This window comes from Mauremys mutica, chromosome 7, assembly GCF_020497125.1.
Source record: "Mauremys mutica isolate MM-2020 ecotype Southern chromosome 7, ASM2049712v1, whole genome shotgun sequence".
NCBI classification, from domain to species: Eukaryota; Metazoa; Chordata; order Testudines; family Geoemydidae; genus Mauremys; species Mauremys mutica.
The window spans coordinates 15,398,258-15,422,795 of NC_059078.1; the positions used below are offsets into that span (position 1 = coordinate 15,398,258).

General features: G+C 41.9%; 1 protein-coding gene across 3 annotated transcripts; it reads left to right on the forward strand.

Moving 5' to 3' along the window:
* Positions 1-22,956, forward strand: EDEM1 (ER degradation enhancing alpha-mannosidase like protein 1). Of its 3 annotated transcripts, XM_045024356.1 has the most exons (13): positions 313-450; positions 1,916-2,073; positions 4,658-4,730; positions 7,821-7,924; positions 9,546-9,717; positions 12,354-12,537; positions 13,201-13,375; positions 14,004-14,124; positions 14,728-14,898; positions 15,575-15,648; positions 16,878-16,974; positions 18,463-18,651; positions 19,404-22,956. In XM_045024356.1, the coding sequence occupies exons 4-13, from the start codon at positions 7,824-7,826 to the stop codon at positions 19,491-19,493; spliced, it is 1,374 nt and encodes a 457-aa protein (XP_044880291.1). In that variant the 5' UTR covers positions 313-450; positions 1,916-2,073; positions 4,658-4,730; positions 7,821-7,823; the 3' UTR covers positions 19,494-22,956. The 3 variants fall into 3 exon arrangements, with proteins under 3 accessions (XP_044880290.1, XP_044880291.1, XP_044880292.1); XM_045024355.1 differs by lacking the exon at positions 1,916-2,073 and having other exon boundaries at positions 1-450; XM_045024357.1 differs by lacking the exon at positions 313-450 and having other exon boundaries at positions 1,877-2,073.
* The last annotated feature ends 1,582 nt before the right edge of the window (positions 22,957-24,538 follow it).

The following is a 24,538-nucleotide window of genomic DNA, read 5'->3' on the forward strand; positions in this document are numbered from 1 at the left end:
TGACGCGCGTGGGCGGCGCGCGACCATGCAATGGCGGTCGCTGGTGCTGGGCCTGCTGCTGCTGAGGCTGGGGCTCCACGGGCTGCTGTGGCTGGTGTCCGCGCTGGGGCCCGGCCTGGGCTTCCACCAGCGCTTCCCCTTCGCCCTCCCGCCGCGCGGGGCCCCGGACCCGCCCTGGCCGCGGGCCGCCGGGCGCTGCGGCCGCGGCCGCGCCCACTGGGGCTGCCTGCTGCGGGGCGGCGGCGGCGGCGGCGGCTGCGGCCCGGCCGGCGGCGATGAGTACGAGAAGCGCTACAGCGGCGCCTTCCCCCCGCAGCTGCGGGCCCAGCTCCGCGACGCGGCCCGCGGCATGTTCGCCTTCGGCTACGACAACTACATGCGGCACGCGTTCCCGCAGGACGAGCTGAACCCCGTGCACTGCCGCGGCCGCGGGCCCGACCGCGCCGACCCGTGAGTGGCGGGGCGGGGCGAGGAGAGGGGCTGGCGGGGGGTGGGAGGGGGCTGGTAGGGTGGGGTGGGGGTTAAATGGGGGTAGGGGAGGGAAGAGGGGACTGGGGTGGGAGGGGGCTGGCAGGGTGGGGGTTTGGTGAGGCGGTGGGGGGGTTAAATGGGGGTAGGGGAGGAAGGAGGGGACGGGTGGGAGGGGGCTGGCAGGGTGGGGGTTTGGTGAGGCGGTGGGGGGGTTAAATGGGGGTAGGGGAGGGAGGAGGGGGCTGGTAGGGTGGGGGTTAAATGGGGGTAGGGGAGGGAAAAGGGGACTGGGGTGGGAGGGGGCTGGCAGGGTAGGGGTTTGGTGAGGAGGAGGTGGGGGTAAATGGGGGTGGGGAGGGAAGAGGGGACTAGGGTGGGAGGGGGATGGTAGGGTGGGGGTTTGGTGGGGAGGTGGGGAGGGAGGAGGGGACGGGGTGGGAGGGGGCTGGTAGGGTGGGGTGGGGGTTAAATGGGGGTGGGGAGGGAAGAGGGGACTGGGGTGGGAGGGGACTGGTAGGGTGGGGGTTTGGTGGGGAGGTGGGGAGGGAGGAGGGGACTGGGGTGGGAGGGGGCTGGCAGGGTGGGGGTTTGGTGAGGCGGTGGGGGGGTTAAATGGGGGTAGGGGAGGGAAGAAGGGACTAGAGTGGGAGGGGGGTTTGGTGAGGAGGTGGGGGGCTTTAAAATGGGGGTAGGGGAGGGAAGAGGGGGCTGGCAGGGTGGGGGTTTGGTGAGGAGGTGGGGGGCTTTAAAATGGGGGTAGGGGAGGGAAGAGGGGGCTGGCAGGGTGGGGGTTTGGTGAGGAGGTGGGGGGCTGTTAAGATGAGGGCTGGGGAGAGAAGATGTGGTTGGGGGGCAGGCAGGGAGGAGGTTTGGGTGGGAGGGGGTTTGGTGTTGGTGTGGCAGGATGGGGGCTTGCTGAGCAGCAGGGGGCTGTCAAGATGGTGGCTGGGGAGAGAAAGGGGGGCTGGGGGCTGGCAGGTGGGGCTTTAGGGAGCAGAGAAGTCTGTCTAGAGGTGGGGGATGGAGGAGAGCTGCTTGGAGAGATCTGGCTATGGATTCCTGGTTCATTTCCCTGACCATGGGTGGGTGTGGCTGCCTAGGGCCCAGCTGGGTCATGCACACCCTCTGCCCCAACCATGCAGAGCCCAAGGATACTGTCACTTTTACATGGTGCCTTTTGCATTGAAGAATTGCAGTCACTTTACAAACTGTTCCCAAGAATCACTTCATCCCTCCTGGACATGCAGCCACCTCTGGGATGCAGCATGGCAGCAGCTCCAGAGTGCAGAGTAGCGCAACAAGCTAATTTCTCTACTATGGCTCCTCGCTCTAGTTGCATCTATCAGTAACTGAAGAGCATCCTCAATTTCTCTGTGAATTTCTTCATATTCTTATTGTTGCTCTAATATGTATGTTCCTGTTGTGGTATCTCTGTCTCTCCTAGTGTATATCTGTAGATGAAGACGTGTACAGTAGCAGCCTGCCAGCCTATGTAGTTTAACTAGAAGCCCCAATAACTCCAGGAAGTGTTTAGTGTTAAACCAGTCGAAATCCAAGGCCACCCTCCCCTTTACACCTATCTATCTGCAGGTTGTTCAGGAGGTGAGCATTAATTCTATCCCATCTGTTTTAAAGCATAGTTGTAATCTGATAATTGATTGTAGAAATTGAAGTTGGCAGTGCAGAGATGTGAAGTACTTAGCTCCTAAACTTTTATAGGGAATTGTGTGTGACTTGCATTGACTTTCATGGGCATAGGACAGCTAAATCCTCCTCATAATGCTTTTAAATTCTAGGATTATGCCTCAAGTCACATATGTTTAGCTTCCTCTCAGAAAACACAGCAAGCATTGCTATACCTGCCAAAGAGCAAACTGTAACTTTAAAAAATCTTGTGTCCAGTCAAGTTATGATAAATGGCATCTTTTCAGCTTTGTATTTCCCTTCTCCACCCAGTACCATGTTAGAATGTTAAAGAGCAATAATTCAGTAAGATAGAAAAATACTTCTTGGGTCAGAAATTACCTAGTCCTTTACTTCTGGTTTACATTACTTTTGTGTGTATGGATGGGAGCGTATCACTTGACGATTACATGTTCTGTTCATTTCTACTGGGGCACTTATCATTGGTCATTATTAGAAGACCAGATACTGGGCAAGATGGACCTTTTGGTCTGACCCAGTATGGTCGTTCTTATGTAATAGTGAGGTTTGGTTAGCCTGTTTTTAAGGCTAGTGACTTGGACACTAGCCTTCTTTTAATGTAGCCGAATGGACTTGTATATATGGTCTGGGATAAAGAATCCTCAATGAATCCAAATAGAATTATATCATGGCCCAGGTATCTTGTGATATATGTAGAGAACTGGCTTGGCTGTGAGCATTGTTTCTAGTCTCAGATGTGTGCTTGTAAGGAAATTATTAGTTTTTGGAAGCAGAATGAAAACACTTTAGTAGCACTAACTGGTAATACTGCAAATGCTTAATGTTGTTGAGTCAACATAAACCTAGGCCATTGCTTAGAATTGCCACCGAGTTCTAGCTTTGAGAAATGAGAACAAGTTAACATTCTCTCATTCTAGAGAGAGCTGTTTTCAATCAGACACATTTTTCTTTAGAAATAGCTATTCACTGATGACAGAAAAAAGCTAAAGCAGCTGTCCTATAAAATGTACACAGAATATTTAGGACTGCCCAGGGCGAGAATCACATTCAGATTTCAGAAAATTTGTGCTGATAGTAAAACATCCATGGGTGTCTTGTTACTGTTGCTATTACTACATCAGAAATCCTCTCTGGATGAAGGAAAGCCTCTGTTCACCTGGTTAACCAGCTTTGTGCAGGTTCCTTTCTGGTAATTTTGTAGTTCTCAGCTTGTAGATGTTTGCATGCCTGTATGCTCTCTTGTATCCACAACAAATAGCAAATGTGTGCAATATGCTCTGTAAAGTCTCAGTTCCTACTGTTGATTTAAAACCTTTGAATAATGCCCCACACTGTAGATTAGCAACCTGATCGAAAGCCCATTGAAGTCTGGACTCTTAAGAGTTGTAGTTTTTTTTAAAAAGAAAGCTGATAAATTTGTAAAGAAACCACTTTAGAGACTTGCCATTCTTTATAATGAATAAAGTCACACATACATTTACCCAAACAACTGAATTTCAACTGTGTGTTACCTGTTTACATGGTAGAGGCTTTACTACTATAACAGGCCTGTATTTAACTCTTCTTAATCACATAAGCTGAACACTTGGTCTCAAATGTAATACCTCCCCACCCCCACTTTTTTATTTAAAATAACAATTCCAGATTTGTTAAAGATGTAACAGATATGCCCATCTGACCTGTATATAGTTTATGGTTCTGCTCACAATGTCTTACATACTTTCTGCATAGACTGAATCTTTTCTTTTATAAGAAAACAATTGATGAAGTGTGTGTTTAAAAAAAGTCACTTTGGTCTTTATTAAAATAAATATGAACTATTCTCACCTGGCTGTCACAAGCAAGCTACTTTTTATAGGTGTAACAGTTAAGTGAAATGGGTGATTGCAACAAACTAATCCAGTCAACCATATTTATTTTGATACAACAAACAATTCAATGTGAAAAGGCTGTACAATGAATACACTATTTAAAAAAAAAGACATCTATACTTGAAGTCAATAGAGAAGACAGAAGTGACATGCTAGACTTGAAAAACAGTTTGAGCTCCACCATGCCTTTCTCTAGTCCCTTGGCAAAAAAAAAAAAAGGGAGGAAGGGGTTGAGTAAATTCACTATCTTGTAGCCTGGAGAGAGCCTAGGCTACAATAATGCATCAGAAGCGCCTTCAAATGTATCAACTTGAGTCCTGAAGAGGAGTAAGAGGCCTTTGTAACCTGTTGAAAAGTACTTTTTTTTTTTTGCCGGTCAAGACAGGGTCATAGGGCTCAATTTTATCCCCATGGGAATCCAAAGCAAACTCCTTAGCAGCATGAGACCCTACACTCCCCCAAAGTAATGTCTTGTATGCCTGGAAATAATTAAATACCCAAATATATATAATAGTACTTAGATTGCCAGCTTATTCTCAGACTTTATAACAGAGGGTGTTGCCTCGTTAATTTTTTTAAGATTTATCTTTTAGTAGGGTGATTGTAAATAGATAGTTCTATCATGTAACATTTAACTGTATTTGTTTCAGTTCAAATCTGAATATAAATGATGTCTTGGGAAACTACTCTCTAACTCTGATTGATGCACTGGATACCCTAGCGGTGAGTTGTCAAAATACAAAAGTACATATCTTCAAATTCTTAGCAGGAGGTAAGAATCCACAAGTTGCAGTGGTTTAAGTATTTTCCAAGAGGACATGGATGGTGACTAGAGTTGCTTTTTTGGGGCTGTAGCTCACGAAAGCTCATGCTGAAATAAATTTGTTAGTCTCTAAGGTGCCACAAGTACTCCTGTTCTTTTTTTGGGGGAGGGAAGGAAGGCAAGTGGCAGTGGGGAGAGGCTAGCCACTCATTATGGAAAAGGCTAAAGGAGATAAAACAGAGGATCTTTAAGCTCTTGTCCAGGCCTCAGTTGTTGATTGTGTCAGAGGTAATCTTTAATAGCAATAGTTCTATAAAGCATTCTCAAGCTGTGCAGACACTGTACATATGTTAAACGGACAAAGCTCTAGAATTTTTGAAATTGCAGTTCTTTGAATCAATCTAAGTAGATAGAAATCACCAGGAGAGAAAAGGGTAGCATAGGAAATTGAAAAGAACAAACTGAATTTTGCAAATTGAGTTGAAAGCATCTAAGTTATGGTGCTACAGTGCTGTTGCTCCGCGGCAGTGTGACCCACAATGTAGACGTGTCCTCATTCTATATCTGCTTCAGTGTAACAAACATGGTTACATGTTGACCACTTACGTGTACCCCACTCCCTCCTTTGCTTAAATATAATACGTGATTGTGTTCTGTGTACCTTCTTGGACTTACATGGTAGGTTTTTTCTCTTAACCAAAATTTTATATTTACTTCTGTGAAGCATTTTCAAACTTTATGAAGTCCTGAGTACAGAAGGAAGAGTACTTTGCCTATATGTTACAATTTTAAACAGCCTTTCCATAGTCTCATTTTTTGCATTGCAAGATCAGGTTTTTATTTAAACTGGATTCTTCAGTCAGATAATTACCATTTGTCCACAGCTATTGGATGGACAATGTCTTCTGTAAATGAATTCTGCAGTTGTATATTTTTCTTCTATATACTGTCTTTCCTGAAAGATCACAGTGTATTTTTGCAAACTAAAGCACTTCCTCATCACTAAAATGGATAGGTATCTCTGTGGTGAAAAGCTGCAGCTGTCTGATGGAACACAGCAATGGTTTACAGAACTTAAAGCAGGAAATGAGGGGAAAAATGTTTTTAACTGAAATGGTAGAGGGGACCTTAAAATGCACATACACAAAGCTTGAATCCGGCTTTCAAAAAAAGAATGTTGATATTTCTGATCTTTGGTTTTAAAAATAAAGTGTTAACGGTATATTTAATGGCCACAGGTCCATTTATGTTTTTAGTTTCCTCTCATGTCCAGCAGTATGCTGCTGTTCAGGGCCACACTAGATCATTGGCTCAATACTGGTAGAAGCGTGCCACCTACTGAATATCTATTGCTTCTTGCATAGCATCTGTAGGCTGTTTTCCTGTTGAGGTCTTCAACCAAGAACTAAACCTGCTTAACTTGAAATACCATTCACCCTTATTCACAAGACTCGGCTTTCTTTAGGAGGTTCTTGCAGACAGAGACTTCCTCAATGCACAGCTACAAGCCAGCCTCCTCTTGCAGTAGCAGCTCTCATTCTGAATACTGGCTAGCCCCACTGTAACTCAATCATTGTGCCCTCATGCTATTCTTAAAGGGGCAGCTCCCATTTCTCTTATTACATAATTTAGTTCACCATTAACAAAAATATATGTCATAACAAATACTGTATAAATCAGACCGATTACTAAACACAAACCTTATTAATCTGTTTCTAAAACATCTATTCCAGGGCCCTCACAATCACAACACAAGGTGGCACAGTTGCTAAAATAGATCTCATGTCGCTGTCACAATACTAATGCAGCTGTGTTAATAAAGTGGAGGATATTGATGTCCCTTTCCTCATCTTGCTAGTGTTTTGCAGTAGCCTCTGGTGGCATCATTACTATATTAAAAATGCAGTTGCTGCCATCTACAATACATGTAAGATACATTTTCTGTGTCCTTAAACAAGCCTTTGGTGGTCAGCAACTTTTGACTTGGTCAAGAACACCCCAAATAATGAATTGGGTACTGCCCTAACAGAACCTATGACACTCATTCCTTTTTTAAAGGGGCAGGTTCTATAGCTACATATGGGAAACTGAAAATTAAGTGGGGGAGGGAGGAAAACCAGTTCTGTTTATCTTCATGAAAACAAGCTCTGAGCTGGACTTGAGGCTTCATGGAAGGGCTGAATTCACCTCTCACCCTGGAATACAGCTGGAGTAACTTCCACGATGTTAATGGAGTTCCACCAGTGTAAAACCAGTGTGAGAATTGGATTTTAAAACTCTTGGTGTCAGTATACATGGTTGTGGCGGAAATAACTTTATTTTGTATATTTTGTCAACTCTTGAGCTTCTACAGGAAATGTGGCTGTTTTTATGTTTCCCTCTACATAAAAAAAATTCCTCTAACTTCCTGTCGCTAATGTTGTTGAAATAAGCAATATAACGACATCTACTTGCAGGTGTTGTTAGCACGGACCTTGCTAGCATTGGGTAAAGTTAGCTAAGCATTGCTTTGTTTCCCTCTTGTAGTATGCAGATTGTAAGAAATGCAAACAGATCTTTAAAAAATAAACTGAAGGCATATGAGTATCAACACATACTAGCGTAAATGAACAAAACAGCGTAGTAAATATACAAGGCAAGAAAGGGCCGACTTGTCGATTTTAGATGTTTTTATTATCTTGTGCTGTGTGAGGTGACTCCGAATGCTGTTTTGGCTGAGGTGTGTGTGTGTGGGGGGATAAGTGTATTATTTAAAAAGGGTAAAATGTATTGTAACGGTTCTAGATACCCTTTTGTAATTCCACGACAACTACTTAGTGAAGTATTCTTGGCTTGTGTAATGGAATAAGTTTCAAAAAAGTGCTGTACAGGGGAAAGGGGACAAGTTAGTGTTTATAAATAGAAACACTGACTATGAATATCAAAGCCACCATTCTCTACCCAGCTGACATATTTGTGGCTTAAAATAAAAACTGCATTAATTCTTTTTCCTTCTGTGCAATAACCTGATCGACCTCTCTGTTCTTTAATATTTTTCTTTCATGTTGAAGATAATGGGAAATTCTTCAGAGTTCCAGAAAGCGGTGAAGTTAGTGATTGACACAGTCTCATTTGACAAAGATTCTACAGTCCAAGTCTTTGAGGCAACAATCAGGTATGTGGTCATAAATATCTGACTAAATAGCTGAGATTTTACATGTGTGTGGGAATGAGTCAGAGAGGTTTCTTTGCTCAAAAAGAAACTTACTGGTCCAAAAAACTTCATTGCTCCCTAATTGTTCACTAGGTATCGTTAGTCTCAGAGTGACTAGAAGTTGTACTCAGTGAACTGTCTTTCAAGTGCCACTATTGTTTTTTCGTTATGTGTCAGGGTTAAAACAAAAGGCAAGTGTGCTGTGGAGATCATTTTTAAGGTAGTCTTTCTTTGACATTTTCTTCTTACTGAATAACTCTTAGTGCAGCTTGCTCAGTCTTTTCAAACTGCAAGGTAGTATTTGGACAGCTGAACACTTTTTTTGGAGAGTTTATTCAGGGTATTGATATAAAATATGTTGTTGTGCTCCCTAAAAAGGGGCTTCTGTCAATATATTGTAGACAGGCTTGGCATAACTGAAATCCCCACATCAAAGTAACACTCCAGTATAACTGAAGTTCAGCAGTGCCATTCATTATCATCTATAATCTGCAAACCATGCAAATGAAAAGAAAAATAATTTCCCAACCCTAGAATTCCTTTCCCCTATCTCCTTTCTTTTCTTCTCCTAGACATTTGAAAATATGTGCTGTGCAGGATGTCCTAAATATCACCTGATTCAGCCTAGTTGGGACTAACAGATTGATATTGACTACCATCTTCCCAAAATTCATTTTTATTCTAATTTTGTGTATAACTGGTATTTCAGGAAAGGTCTCGTATGGGTTAAATTTGGATATTTTTGTCCTCATTTATAGTTCCGTTACAATCTCATTTTATTGTGTCTTATCTCGAGTTAATTAACATTGTGGGAAGACACATTCTGCTCTCTAACCTGCTTTTAAAAAGTCTTTTAAAAAACTTTTGATGTGGTTCATAGCTCTGTTTCATTTGATCTTGCAGATGTTGACACTGTGTCAAGGGGGAGCTGTACTAACAAGAGCAAAAGTCCCTACCTGATCAAATCCTGAGGGAGGGAGTTATAGGGCTCTTTCCAAGGGTGCAAGCTCTCCATTCATTGTGCTTGGTCTGTGAATCCCAAATGAGTCTCTGCAGCCCAGGACTGAAGTTATTCCTTTTGCCTTCTGCACTTTATAATTTAATGGTGCAGGAATGTGGGGGGCCAGGGGTGTGAGAGAGAGAAAGGATGCCACCTTCTTTCCCCAACTCATTACAGCTTTGCAGTGGGTTACATCCTCTCTGAATCACTCCTCTTTTTCAACTATGTAATAGTCTTTCACTTCTCTGACTGATGGCTCATTTTTTAAGCTTGGCACTGTGTGCCAGGATTCTTATAAATGTTCTCACAGTTGAACTAAATCTGTTGGTATAGTAAAACTAAAGAGAAAATTCATGTATTGTGAATGGAGATGTTGAGATAAACTGCATCCAGTCTTAGCTGTCTATTTGAATTTCAGTTTATGATAGGATCTAACCTTCAGACCGATGGAGTTTTACCAAGTTTGCTCAGTGTTCTTTTGTAGCATTAGGTATTGGCACACTGCAAGAGGCAGGATATTAGATTCATATTGCAAATTCTGTGGATTTTTTTTTTAATGTTCTGCAATCTCTCTTCCAATAGGGTTTTGGGAAGTCTGCTCTCTGCCCACATAATAATTACAGATATCAAGCAACCCTTTGGTGACATGACCATTAAAGATTATGATGATGAGCTCTTACATATGGCTCGTGACCTGGCTGTGAGGCTGCTACCTGCCTTTGAGAACACCAAAACTGGAATTCCCTATCCTCGGGTAGGTGTGATACAATCTATACTGATATACGGAGGTAACTTCTTTATGCTTATCTTTGTAAGGAAATGCAAATTCTACTTTTACAGTAGTGAAATCTTTCTTTTGTCTAAAAGGTACAGGTGTTGGCATCAAATGTGACTTACTATATTTTCCAGTACTATGCAGATTTGTTTTGAATCCACTTTTCCACTCTGTAGATGCCAGGCTAAAGATTAAAAACTTAACTTCTCTGATATGCCTAAACTTTTTTGTTCAGAGAATGTAGAGTAGGTAGTTATTCTCCTTTACTCTAGCCAAACTGTACAGACTTATTTCTAACTCTTCCTCATTACTCAAGGTGCTATGTGTTGACTTTAAAGTACAGTATACATTAAATATCTTAATTTAGAAGGTCCCAACTAAAATTGTTAACTGTTATCATGCAGGGAGGCATGTGTGTAGAGTTACTTCGGTAGCATCAGTGAAATAATATCAAAATAATGCACATCCAGAATAGAAGCATGGACACTAAATTAGTGTAAATTATTATGTATATCAGCAGTCTAAAATGAGAGGGAATGCATGGCAGCTGGCTTACCACTGACATTTACAGTCTTATATATAACTTAAACGAACTTAGCTGAGTTAGAAAAATTTACTCACCTAGGGCAAGTTGAAAGCCATCAACAGCTGCAGAATCCAAGCTTTTGCTTAAAATGTTTCTAGTCTTTAGTGTTGCAAAGGAAACATTCCAATGTTGAATAGTAAATCAGTGCAGTCTCTTTTTCCTGAGTCTGCAAATTGACTTCTTTGCCAGGTTCATGTGTTTGAAACTGGGGTGGAGGCTAAGGAAGGAACAGGAAAAACGTTTTTTTTTTTTTTTGTGAAAACTTCCTCCCATGTTTTGGCCAACTATATAGTGGTTCAAAACTTTCTGAATATTGACATTCTTAAAATCCTGGAGCAAGGGAAGAATTCTTTTTGCACTTTTTCCAAACAGATCTATTGTCAGTTTTCAATTTCATTGTGTTAGAGCCTGTCTAACAAGTGTCTTGTTAGTTTTTGCTGTTCAGAACATTGTGGGCAGTAATGAAATTGACAAGGATTTGGGACCTTTTCACTCTGATGGGTTGCTCTTGGAGAAAGTCCAATGCATCCATATAGTGCTGTTCAAGAGCTGCCCCAGAGGAAGCAATGAAGTGAAGGCTGGGAGAGGAGAAGAGTAGAGGAGATACCCCTTGATTCTCCACCACCATCATGGCAGCCAGGAAATGCGGGAGTGGGGGTAGGAACTGAAGACAGAACGGGTAAATTTATCTGGTGATATACCTGAAGAAAATCATAGAATATCAGGGTTGGGGCCTCAGGAAGTCATCTAGGAGGTGCACTGAAGCCAAGAATGAGTAGGACATGAACAAGAGGTTTGTGGGGTTTTTTAAAATAACTTACTGCCAGTTAACTTCTGTTCATGCATCATTAAATTAATCTTACTGAATAAGAACAGTTTCTTTACAATTAGTGTGTGTGTGCATGCAGTATGGCGGTCAGATGTCTTTCATTCTGGCTTTTAAGCTTAATCCTTGGGCTCGCAGGTAGCAAGTAAATTTTTCAAGGCCTGGAATTTAGTGCTTGTGAACAGTGCTGCACTGACTGCTTTGCAGAATAAATGCAGTATGGTGGGTAGCAGGAGTCCAGGCTTACCCCATAGTGCCCTCTAACTAATGGGAAATAATTCTTATAGGGCAGAGATGGCAATCCTATCTTGATGGCCATTTATTTCTTGTGCAGATAAAACTATATGCCATTGGTGAGGGCCTCTTGCAGCTGCTGCAGATCTAAGTTATCTCTGCCATTGAGATTCTTTATTCGACTGTGAAAGCAGAATATTTCTTTAAATGTGCAGAATTATGAGATTCCCACTAAACACTGTTGAGAATGAGAATGTTATCTCTGCCGTAAAGTAGTAATGGACTTAAGCGTGGATACTGCAGAAAGATGATTTTCCTGTGAAAGATGCATAGCATCTCATAGCAGAAGATTAGCTCATCATTTAGGTAATTGTTTCTAGTTACAATGTTGCAGTTTCAGAATGGAGCACCTATTCTGCAGATGAAATGTGGTGTCCTACCTCAGTCTTCTTTATTGGGATATATTTCTCTTCTTCACAACAGCCAAATGTATTTTAAAGGATTATTATTACTTTTTGCGCTGTTATGTTTGCATCTACTGCATGTAGTGTGGACGTATACATAACAATGTATGTAGTATAAAAAGATTGCCAGTGTCCTTTCATTCCCAGGAATGAGGGAACAAGTTGAGGTGCACAGAAGAGTAAAGCTGTAATTCACAGTTTACAAACCTAAATGCACAAAATTAAGCACCTGAATTTCATAGGTGCTGAGCACTTCTATTTACTTAGGCATATGAATCCTACTTAGACATCTAATTTCAGGGACTGAAGTTTGAACTCGGATTGCAATTCATTCAGCTCTGGCTCCAATTGGTGGGAAGTTAATCTCTTCTCACTATATGTAACTAATGCACACTCTATTAAAAAGCCTGGCATCTATAATAACAGCTACGAGTGGAACTTAGAACATTGTAGCACTCGTTGCTCAACGGATCATGCAACTGAAGCTCCTGTATCTGTTTCACAGGTGAATCTAAAGACGGGAGTCCCTCCTGACAGCAATAATGAGACCTGTACTGCAGGAGCTGGCTCTTTGTTGGTGGAGTTTGGCATTCTTAGCAGGCTGCTTGGAGATTCCACGTTTGAATGGGTGGCACGGCGAGCTGTTAAAGCACTGTGGAGTCTTAGGAGCCATGACACTGGACTATTAGGTAGTCAATGCTCCCATGTGCTTTCCAGATGTCTTAGTCGCTTCAGTCAGAACAGGATGTATTAACTGTCTTGTCTCCCATCCTTCTATTTTTAGTTTCCTGACTTCCTGCACAGTAGTGCTTCACACATTCTCCAGTATATAAAGGGCACCACTTATCTTCTATCTGACTTTGATATTGTGAGCTCTCTACATATGTATGCTTGTTATCAGTCTGTGATGTTCTGTGGATGTACAGGGAAAGCATCATAGAGATCCAGGACACAAACCCTTTGTGGCTGGATTTTTTCCAAAAAAACACAATTGTGAAATCAATTTCTGGGTATGGCACAAACTTGAAGTTCCTACATATGTAGCCCTCGTTAACATAAATTAAAATAGCATGTGTGTAGAGGCTGCAGGATAGGACTTTTAGTCTTTGAATAACTGCATGAGAGTACTAAGCTTAATTAGTTTCTTGAGCAAACAAGCATTAACTTTTTTACAATACTTTTTCCTTATAGTTATTTTGTAACTTGAATACGTGCAGGTCAAGAATTGGAACTTTAAAAATGAGTTATCACCTGTGCTTCAACTAAAAAATGCACCAGGAAATGTTTGTCTTAAATATGTCTTATGTCTTAAAGACATAAATCTTTGTCTTTCTGTCTGTCTATCCCTGAAGGAAATGTCGTGAATATTCAAACTGGCCATTGGGTTGGAAAGCAAAGTGGCTTAGGAGCAGGTTTGGATTCATTCTATGAGTATCTGTTGAAGTCTTACATCCTTTTTGGAAAAAAGGAAGACCTAGAGATGTTCAATGATGCATATCGAAGTATTCAGAACTACTTAAGAAGGGGGTATGTTTCCCACAGCTATCATTTTCTTAAACTTACAAACCTTCTAGTGCTGGGTGATAAGTTGTATAGTATCAGCTGCTCTCTTTGGAGAAGCTGTGCTCTCAAACAATTTTTCCTTGATGGAATTATCTGGCCACTATTGTTTGAAATTTGCACCGATAGTACTCCTATATAGATCAGTTGATGGGGGAGAGGAGAAGAGAAATGGTAAATCACTGTACATTTAAACCAGTATTTATTACTTGGTACAGTAGTAAAAAAAGACAGACCATCCCAGAGGGAGGGAAGGGGGTGTGGGTGCATGCGAGAGAGAAACAGTACTATACGTGCTTGTTTAGGGCCCAGTCTTACCCTTGTTGTGTCAGTGATAAGGCTCCCATTGATGTTTGTGAGAGTAGAATTAGGCTCTGAATTTATATAAATAATTAATATTATAGGAGATTAACCCTGTTTCTCTAACAACTTATAATAACATAGGCTCAAAAAAAAAATAGTATCCCCACATCTGTAGAATTCACAGTTTCTGTGATAGTTGTAAGTTATGGCAGTGTTATAAGAATTTAGCATTAACGTGCCTTGTGCTCTCCTTAAAATGAAATATTCATGTGGTGTTATGGTTGCTTTGCAGACGAGAAGCCTGTAATGAAGGTGAAGGAGACCCTCCTCTCTATGTTAATGTAAATATGTTCAGTGGGCAGCTGATGAACACCTGGATTGATTCTCTGCAAGCCTTTTTTCCTGGACTACAGGTAATCTCAATTTTCAGTCTTTTGGTGACTAGGTAGTACGGTGGGTTGGTTTATTAGAAATGTTCGTTTTAATGCTAGTTCTGGCCACAAGTCAGTCTGAACCATAGGTACCAGTTTCTTCCTTTCCCTGGGGGTGCTAAGCCCTTGCCCCGCCCCCACTGCAGGGGACTCCAGCATATGGTCCCCTGCAAACCCAGCAACCAGTTTGTCATGGCTGACTGTCTGCAAAAGAGAGGGCCAAGACTAGATAGTAGGGTAACTCTACTTAAGACTGAACTGTATCAGTAAAGCGGTGCTGAGAAGCTTGGCCTGCACTTCACTAGACTTAAACTAGTCCCCAAATGTCAAGAATTAATTCTGATGCTAATTTTACCATTTAGGGCTCTGTGATGTGTTGATATAAGCTCCCTCACGCCAATGTTTCTGGTGTGAATGAACTAACACTATGACTCTGCTTTTATTCGGGCCTCTTCCTTCTTGAGGCGTATGTTACATCTGGGCATCCAATGCAATATGTGGGATGAAAAGTGAATTCCTGTCTCTGCATTGTGTTAGCATAGTGTTTCTTACATGCACATGTTTATAGCTGTTAATTATTTCTAGGTTTTAATAGGAGACGTGGAAGATGCTATTTGTCTCCATGCCTTCTATTATGCCATATGGAAACGATATGGAGCTCTTCCAGAGAGGTACAACTGGCAGTTACAGGCACCAGATGTCCTCTTCTATCCACTGAGGCCAGAGTTGGTGGAATCTACCTATCTTCTTTACCAGGTACTTCTCATTTTTTTGAGAATATGGCCTATATACATGTTGTGGTTTCAGAATGCACCTCTGCTTTTTCTATTATGTACTTGATCATGGTCAGGCAGCAAACCTCATGCCAGTCCATCAAAAATATTTTTTACATAGAAGCTTTCCCTAGCGAGCTGCGTTTTAGATATGTAAAACGGTATGTGCTGCTTGCTTTGAAAAGACGCTATACTATAAGTCAAAATGCCTTCTTTCAGATGTCATACTAGCAGATCCTTGAACAAATACTTGTATGGCAAAATTAATATTTAAACTTGGTGTGGCAGCTGTTACAGTGGAAACAGGATCTGTGCAAAGGCATGTAACCACCTCTCCTCTCAGGTTCACCCTGGCACAGTTTCTGATTTAGTCCAAAGGCAGCAATACTACTACTTTAAACCAGCAGCATCTCTCTGCCAGAAAACCAACAAAGATTCCTGCTTCTGTTCTCTTCCAGAGGGCAGGCCTAACAGGACCTTTCCACTGGGCATGCCTGAGGAAACAGTGGGGGCACTGAATAGTCTGCCTAAAAATGGCTATCTTGAGAATGTGCTCCACTAAACTCCTTTATAGCGCCAATAAACCCCAACGATAATAAATACCAGCTTGACAATATTTTGAATTCCTGACTTTTTTTTCTTTTTCTTTCTCTACCCAGGCCACAAAGAATCCTTTTTACCTTCATGTAGGCATGGATATTCTTCAGAGTCTGGAAAAATATACAAAAGTCAAGTCAGTTTTCAAAGTCCTTACCCTTCTCTCTACTGTCAATGTGTATTTGTTTAAAGACGCTAAATGATCTGAAAATGTAAAGAGGTGATAAATATTTTTTCAGAAAGATGACAAAATACTTAAAAGTTACATTTAATAATAAATTCTGGGAGGTTATTATTTGATTCAGCATATATGTGTGATGTAACTAGCTTGTCTTCAGGTAGAAATCTGCATCTTCAACTGGGAAGAAATGTTCAGTGTGTTTTTTGAATGATTTCTAAATTTATTTATTTAAACAAAAGATCCTTCCAGTAATGTCTTTTTGTCTTGATACTATTTTTCCAGAGAATTGGGTCAGTTTTTGGCAAAAGGGAGGAAACTGACTTTCTTAAGTTCTCTTAAGAGGAATATTCCTAACTTCAAAGACCAATCGCTAGTTTAAATTTGGACTTAATCAAAATTTAGGGGTTCTCTGATCTAACATTTTGGTTTGAGACTACCTCCTTATCAAAACAACAGTTACTCTTAAATGGTGCCATTGATGTTAGAGTATGGGCTTGGTGCCTATTTTACTAATGTTATTGCAGGACTCCTACAGGAAACTTCAGGTAATATGGTTTTAGACCTATCTGCTAAAATAAATACAGTGATTCCAAATAAAACACTGAAATGTAGTTTCTCTGTGTTGCAAAATGACCCTAGATTATCTTTCACTTGCACATTTTTAGGCACAGAATTTGTTTTTACTACTTTTAAAAAGTCATCCAACCACCAAATATTTGTTCAAGACTTGTGAAATATAACTGCAGCTAGCCTACTAGGCTGGATGACAACTGCCTTTGTGTATTCCTAATGATACCCCAAGTTGTGGCTATAAGGAAGGCCAAGAGACTGTTGGCAGCCCTCCTCAGCTTACCAGAGAAGTTGTTAAACTGTAAAGGCATAGATCAGGACTCTGTATGGCCATTCTCTGACCAATCTGGATCCTTGCTACAAGTATATTATATTGCACTGGTTATCCCAATAAATTTGTTTTAGGGTAGTTCTGTATAACAAAATGTGTGGCTTAGTTCACAAATAACAGTAGTGGTATAAACAGCTATCTTTTTAAAGTGTGAGATGTCTCATTTTACTTGAATTTTAACTTCAACCCGTGTTTGGCATTTGCTATGAATGGAGTTAGGAATGTGTTTTGTTCTTAAATGTCAAATGGGATGGAAATAAATCCAAACTAAATTTAATTTTAGATGTGGCTATGCTACATTGCATCATGTCATAGAGAAGTCAAAAGAGGACCGGATGGAGAGCTTCTTTCTCAGTGAAACATGTAAATATTTGTATCTGGTATGTATTTACGTCTATCACCATCACCAAAACACTTGGAAACTTTATATTACAAGGGAGAAGCTTCCTTGTAGGGACTGCAGGCAAGCAACAATAATAATCCTAGAAATGCAGGGCTGGAAGGGCCCTTAAGAGGTCATGAAACCCATCCCCACTCCTCCATCCCTTGCTGAGGCAGGATTAAGTATTCCTGGACCAGTGGTCACCAACTGGTCGATTGTGATTGACTGGTTGATTCTAGAAGATCTCCCGGTCGATTGTGATCTCCGGCAGTTCAGTGCGGCTGCTGCTAAGGCAGACTCCCTACCCCGGCCCCACGCTGCTCCCGGAAGTGACCAGCGAGGCCCCGGGGGCGGGGGTGAGAGGCATCCAGGAGAGCTGCGGGGGTGATGCTTGCAGAGAGGGGCAGCGTGCAGAGCCACTTGCCCCCACCCGCCTCCCAGGAGCCACAGGGGCGCGTTGCTCCCTTGTGGGAGCGTGGGGCCAGGATAGGCAGGGAGCCTGCCTTAGCCTCGCTGCGCCCGCCGTCGACCGGGAGCTGCTGGAAGTAAGTGCTGACCAGTAGGAGGCCCCACCCCAGCCCTGATCTCCCCCCCCCCCTCCCAGAGCCAGCATCCCAAACCCCCTCCTGCACCCCAAGCCCCACCCTGATCTCCCTCCTGGAGCCTGCACCCCAACACTCTGCCCCAGCCCAGAGCCCCATCCTGCACCCAGATTTCCTCCTAGAGCTTGCATCCGTCACCCCCTCCTGCACCCCAATCCCTCACTCCAAGCTCAGCCCAGAGTCCCCTCCCACACTGCAAACCCCTTGGCTCCAACCCAGAGCCCGCACCCCCTCCTAAACCCCAACCTCCTACCCTAGCATGGTGAAAGTGTGTGTGTGTGTGGGGGGGGGGAAGATGGAGTGAGCGGGGCGGGACTTTGGGGAAGGGGGGGCACAGAGTAGATCCTGGGTTGCCCTTGAAATCAAAAAGTGATCTTGGTCATAAAAAGGTTGGAGACCGCTGTCCTAGACCATCCCTGACAGGTGCTTGCCTAATCTATTCTTAAGACTGTCCAGTGACATAGATTGCACAATGCTGTGGGGGAAGGGAAAGACTGGCTGCCGTAATGATTCATGTTACAAACTTCTGAATTCCTCAGAAAAATCTTTAGTCTGCACACTTCATGAGCACTTAAATTAGTGCAAAATGAATGGTTAAAGTATTCAGCTCTCATACTGAGTAGTCATCTTCTAACTACCACCAATTTCTCTCTACTTTTAGAATTACAAACAACCCCCACCCTAAAATTATAGTTTCCTTTTACTCTAATGGAAATGTGTGCCTCCAATCTCAAAAAATCTGACAAGATTTTTTTGGTGTACTGACTTGTTTGGTGTCATGTTGAATTAGTGCACATGCATTTGATGAATGTCCTGGTAACAACCATGAGTTTCATTAGATGGATAGCGTCATGTTTTATCTCTTTCCCTTGCCTCTTGTTTAGTTGTTTGATGAAGAGAATCCAGTGCACAAATCTGGAAATAAATATATGTTTACTACTGAGGGGCACATTGTGTCTGTGGATAAACGTTTTCGTGACTCGCTATGGCAAGATCCCTTCCCTGAAGAAGAGGAAAGGAATGCAGAAAAACTAAAGCCTAACGAATTAAAAGCCATGAACTCCAGTTCTAACGTAAGCAGTATATAAAGTGTCTCCAGCTGTGTAGTTGGAGAAAGGGGTGGTGGAATATTGCACGTTGACAGATCGGGGAGAGGAAAGCAACTTTGAAGTGGTAACTAATGAACTTAAAGATAAAGATGATAATAATTATTATTATTAGGGGACGTGCACAGAGTAAATTGGTGTCCTCCATTCATTCCTAGAGGTCAGCTCTGTGCATTGCCCAACCACCAGCTCAGACTTGGACTTTAAAGCCGGAAGGGACCATCCTGATCACTTAGTCAGACCTTCTGCACATTGCAGGCCACAGAACCTCACCCACCCACTCCTGTAATACACCCCCTAATCTCTGACTGAGTTACTGAAGTCCTCAAATCATGATTTAAAGATTTTTAAATGGTGGATTCTCTGTAACTTGCTCTAGTTCAAACTTCCAAGTGTCCTGTGCTCCTCCATGCTGTAGCATGTGAAAAACTCCAAATACAAACCAAGAGAACACTACTTGTTGTGAAGTTTGCCTAAGACAGAATGTGCAGGGTACTAACCAGGGTTCGGAAGGGCGGGAGAGTGAGGACCCAAACGCTACCAGGCACAGCAGTACTTACTGCCACAAGTAATCAGCGAGACCACTGCATATGGTGCTAAGCTTGACACATGGTAGTGTTCGTGGGATCAGTGCCTGAGATTGAAACACTGCAGTATAGAGAATGTACATGATTGATTATAAGAGTTTTGAATTTTATGATTTGTTGCTTTGTTCACAGTGCAATAGGGTTCCTGATGAGAGAAGATACTTGTTGCCGCTGAAGAGTATTTACATGAGACAGATTGATCAGATGGTGGGTTTGATCTGACATTGTTCTTCAGAGTAATGCTTCATAATATGCAAGGAGGAAAGTGGACTCTGATTCTGATACAACTATCTACAACTGAACACCTGCAATATGTCCTTACATACACTGAGTCACTTAATAGCCACTATGTTTCTTAAGGATTTAACTATAAACTGAGAAAGAAATCTTGATAGAGTTTAATCGTCTTCTAAAGTGAAATGTAGTAAAGCAATGGGAACTCTAAATACAATTTGAACGGAGTTCTGTCCTGATAAAATTTCATACAGCAAACTTTGTATTGCTAATTGAAGGCTGGATAATCTTGGAGAATCTTTTTTTTTAATTTAAAAATGTAATTGGCATGTGCCATGAAAATCATTTTGCTACCTTTTTGTAGCTGTATTGTAAATGATGCTCCTTTGGAAAAAGTTCAGTATCTAAATTGAAAATGTTTTGATGGAAAGGAAAGGGAATGTGCAATTTTATCACCAAATTTAATCATTTGGATTGTTCTGACTAGCAATAACAATGCTATTTGTTCCTCAGGTAGAAATATTTGTAGTGGGTTTTGGTTGAACCAGGTTTTTGTTTAGAATAACAGCTTTGAGAGGCAACTCCTAGTCATAAAAGAAGTTCTCAGTACAGTCACGAGATGTTTAAAGCAGTGTTCTTAACATGAATTGCACGTTCACAAAAGCATACCAGCTATAAAAACCAATAATTTAAGAACAAGGTGCCTTTGTTTGTAGGGGAAATGCACAAGCCACTCTGAACTCTCTGAGCTGCTCACCTTGTATTGCTTAGCTGAACAGATGTTCAAAATATTCTTTAGGTTATTTCTGTCATGTACCTAATCTCTAATGCCTTTTGTAAAGAGATCCGGAAGAAGTATACAATTATATGATGATATGAAAACAAAGTAATTATATTGTTGGTAGTGCTTTTGGGTTTAGTGCCTTAAGCTTACCTTCCCTCATGGAAAAAAATGGAGCGTTTCTTTGAGTGGGAATGTATTTGTGTTAAATGGAGTCAGTTACTTTTGGAGTGCCTTGGTCATACAATGTTGAGTCCCAAAGAAACTGAAGTTGGTAGTTTAAATACCGGAAGGATGTTGCCTATTATGCATATCCCAAAGAATGTTGGATTCTTTATATCTTTTTTTCTGTGAATTCAATCAAATATTGTACTGTACATGCTGATGGGTGTTGCCATGGTTGAGGAATTCATACAGAGCCTACAGCATGCTGAGATGCCTCTATCGAAAATGGTAGCAGTAGAGTGCATTCATCAACTTTCAGGAGGTACACAGCATTTCACAGGTCGGGCCCATAGTGGCTAGTAACTCAGTCTTGCCCTCTGAAAGTCCCTTTTGTGCCTCCATGATGAACCATGGTGAGGTGGAGGGGAGGGTGGAAAACTGGCTGGTTGCCACCTGCCCCTCAGCTGTACCAAGTGCAGTTCAGGCATGCTTGAGGGTTACTGTGTGAATACTTGAGAAGAAAGCAAATGAATTTGGGACAGTTTGTCATGAAGGAGGAAAAAAAAATCCCTTCAACTGAGACTGAAACAAACTATTTTAAGGGTTGCTACTTTTAGTGCTTCTCATCAGTTAAATCTATATTTTAAAATCTCTTTTAGATTGCAGTTAAAGTGTATTCAGCTACCACATTGTTTCTTCCTTTTAAATAGAACTAAAACTTCAATAGGAATTTCAAAGTAACAGAGCCAAGTGTGTGTGTGTGTGTGTGTATGTACAGATCATCTTAGTCTTATGACAAAAATCAAGTTCTTCATAAGCCATATGTTGCTTTCATAAAACATTTCCAACAAACGTGATGAAGTCCATGTATATGAGGCGCATGCTTAACTTAGTATACAGATGCATCTCAGGGACCTCCAACTAGACTTTTCTGTTCTTGCTAACAGATTTATCAAGTATTCAGGAAACAAAATCTTTTCTTCCTATTTTTACCTGGTAACTTCTGAGAATGGGGGAGGAGAAGGGTGACTTATGACAGGTAGCAGCTGTAAAGTTCTGAAAACATACTTGTATAAGGGTCTGGTGCCTTTTTGAATTTAGATGCATCCTGAGCTATATAGTATTTTTTTCTTAATTATGGCTTTCAAAACTATTACTAGAATATTTCATAGTCACTTCAGTGCCTATTTTAAAGCAAAACATGCTTCCGAGGTGGTGTTATCCAAAGATGTATTAGGGGAATGCAGGTGATAGAATCTTAACTGGGGATGCCAATCAGCCTCAGTTGCTAATTTAAGTGCAAAGGGTATATGGAAGAAGCCTATTCTGTCTACTGGGGAAGGCATAAAGCAAAAATATCTGGGCATTCCAAAATGCTGCTACCTGGGCCAGACCTCTTACTAGCTGGTGATTTGAAGTGAGAAACTTCAAAGTTAGTAATGTGAAAAGAAACCTACATAGGGCCTCCAAAACTTGCAGCTTACAATTTATTGTAAGCAATTAGTTCATGCCAACAGGTGTCCTGGTGACTACTACTGCTGGCAGCAAAACGTCCCCGATCCTCAGCTAAGCCCTCTGAACACGCATTATATGCCCTGCTACTTACAGTAGTGTTTGTGCCTTCTGAAAAATTGAGCTGAAATGCAAGTTCCAGTTGGGGGTTAAGTAAAAGTATGTTAAATTTGGGTAACTCTTAAAAGAACCATTTGTTTAACCAGGCTGTACAGTTTTTATTTTTCTCAAGTTTTTAATTTTATGATTACACTTTTTTCATTTTTATGTGGACTGCCAAAATTAGACCGACATTCTTTAATTGCGGAATTGGTACAGTATGGGCAGAGGCAGTGCAGGTATCTCTGGTCTGTCCAGCTGGTGTGCCTCAGCCTTGTATTAGATTAATACATTACATCTAGTACAGAGAAGAGTTGGCTCTCCATGACTGCTTCAGTGCAGATCACTAGCCATGATGCCAAATGGGGTGTAGTCACCTGTCTGCTAGAAACAGGGCTGATGTCACCAATTTGCTTTTCATAATCACCTAATAGCCATCATCCCATAATAATAAACTTGGGTAACTATGGTACTGGATTTAATCTGGTGACCTGAAGGTGAAAGACAAAATCGCAAATGATCCAGTATTTCCTTCTCCCTGCACCTCCCTTAAAAGTATTTTTGAAATAAAACATTGCAAAACACAGGCCACATCTTATGTTAAGGCACTAGTGTGAAAATCTATTTTTAATTAAGTATTAGAGCCAAGTTGAAAATACTGCTGGGATGACTTGCTGATATTTGTAATGTTGTACGTCTCAGTGTAATGTGCAATATAATTTTTCTAATTAAAATTGCGTTGTATGTATATTTAATTGTTGTAAAATGTATTTAACTGGGGGAGGGGAAAGACTTGTAAAAGGACCAAATGTTCTTTTATAAATGTCCTAAGAAATTTTGTCAGAATTGCTTAAAGTAAGATTTTACAAATTTGTATTAAAAGGCTATCTTTGACTTTTCTGTGTGTGTGTTTTTTTCCCCCGTCTTCCTTTGAAGAGGGAAGGGGGATGTAAGAGGTTTGAACAGTGTAACTTTGGGAGTCCCGTGGTGCAGTTTGCAGATAACACATCTTCATTTCTTTCATGGACTATGTAGTCTGCACATTTCACCCCTCCTCCCCGCATACACCTTCCAAAAGTCTGGCTTAGTTGTTGGCTGAGAAGGCTGGACTAGGTTATGAAGCGGGAGTTTTCTGTAATATTTTTATTAAGCCTACGTATTCTTCAGTTTCCCCTATAGTTCACAAGGCTACCCAGTGGGCAGGGAGGGCATTAGGTAAAGGGCAGTTTACTCTCAGCACAGGCTAAGACACATAGATGTGAATGTTTACTAGCTGTCTGAGCTTGAATGGGTCATTGATACGAGGTAGTCTCGGCTAGTCTTTTTTCAGTGGAGAATCTGAGAAGACAATGGCAAATCCAGTCACCAGGACACTGGGCATTGGTTGCTAGGTGTCAGAGGACAAACAACTGGGAAGATGTGAGGTTGGGGGGTGGGATAAGAGTTGGTTGTTGGGCTACACGTTAACCTTCATTTCTCTGTGCTAACCAAGGACTTGCTAGGCTGTGTTCCAGTTGACTAATGAACCTGACTCTTTTGACAGTGCTGTTTGAGTGTCACTGCAAATGCTTAGTGAGGTACATTAATCCCTGAAGAGTGTCTGAGTCTCTACCAGGAGTCTGTCTTAGGGGGACTTGCTGAACAGAGCTCATGGTGTGAAACAGAGGTTCAGTCTAAGGAGGCGATGAGGCTACATTCTTTACCTAGTGAAGGAAGAGTCTGACACACCTTGGGTTGGCGTTTGGCACATTGGAGGGGTTCTTCCTAGAGACTCTGAAGGCTGGGGGCATAGCACCGATCCTGTGGATCTGTGATACAGGTAAAATAAAAAGAAGTATACTAAAAGTTCCCGTACAGGGAGAGCTGCAGGTCTTGTTACAGTCTCCTGTAACAGCATTAGCACCCTCTTAGGGCTAGTCTACACTTACCAGCCGGTAATCTGGACGCGATAGTTCGAACTCCGGAAGCGCCGCATTCGACTCCGGTACTCCACCACTGCAAACGGCGGTGGTGGAGTCGACCTTGGAGCCGTGGACTTTGATTCCGCGGCGTCTGGACGGGTGAGTAATTCGAACTAGGGTACTTCAAATTCAGCTACGCTATTCATGTAGCTGAATTTGCGTACCCTAGTTCGACCCCGCTTCTTAGTGTGGACCAGCCCTTAGATAATATGAGCAAAGGGAAGCACAGAATGGCTATTTCTGCTGCCAACAGTGTTGGGGGAAAATGAAAAGCTTGTGGAAGTTCTCACACAGTACAGAGGGAAAATTTCAGAAAAAAATATTTTTTTTCCTATATAGTGAGGCGTTTCCCTTAGCTTGCCAGGTGTCTGAACTAGTGTTACCAGCTGTAGCCTCTCAGGTATAAAAATGCCAATAATGAGCATATTCCTCCTGTCCCATATGGGAGTCATGTTGGGGGTGGGGGAGAAGTATGTTTAAGGAATGGTTTCATATGGTAAACTTAACCACAGACC

Excerpts from the sequence above, each read along its gene's own strand:
- EDEM1 (XM_045024355.1), top strand. The coding sequence starts at position 26 with ATGCAATGGCGGTCGCTGGTGCTGGGCCTGCTGCTGCTGAGGCTGGGG. Across the intron at positions 16,975-18,462 it reads CATGTAAATATTTGTATCTG|TTGTTTGATGAAGAGAATCC; the intron begins GTATGTATTTAC and ends CCTCTTGTTTAG. Across the intron at positions 18,652-19,403 it reads CCATGAACTCCAGTTCTAAC|TGCAATAGGGTTCCTGATGA; the intron begins GTAAGCAGTATA and ends CTTTGTTCACAG.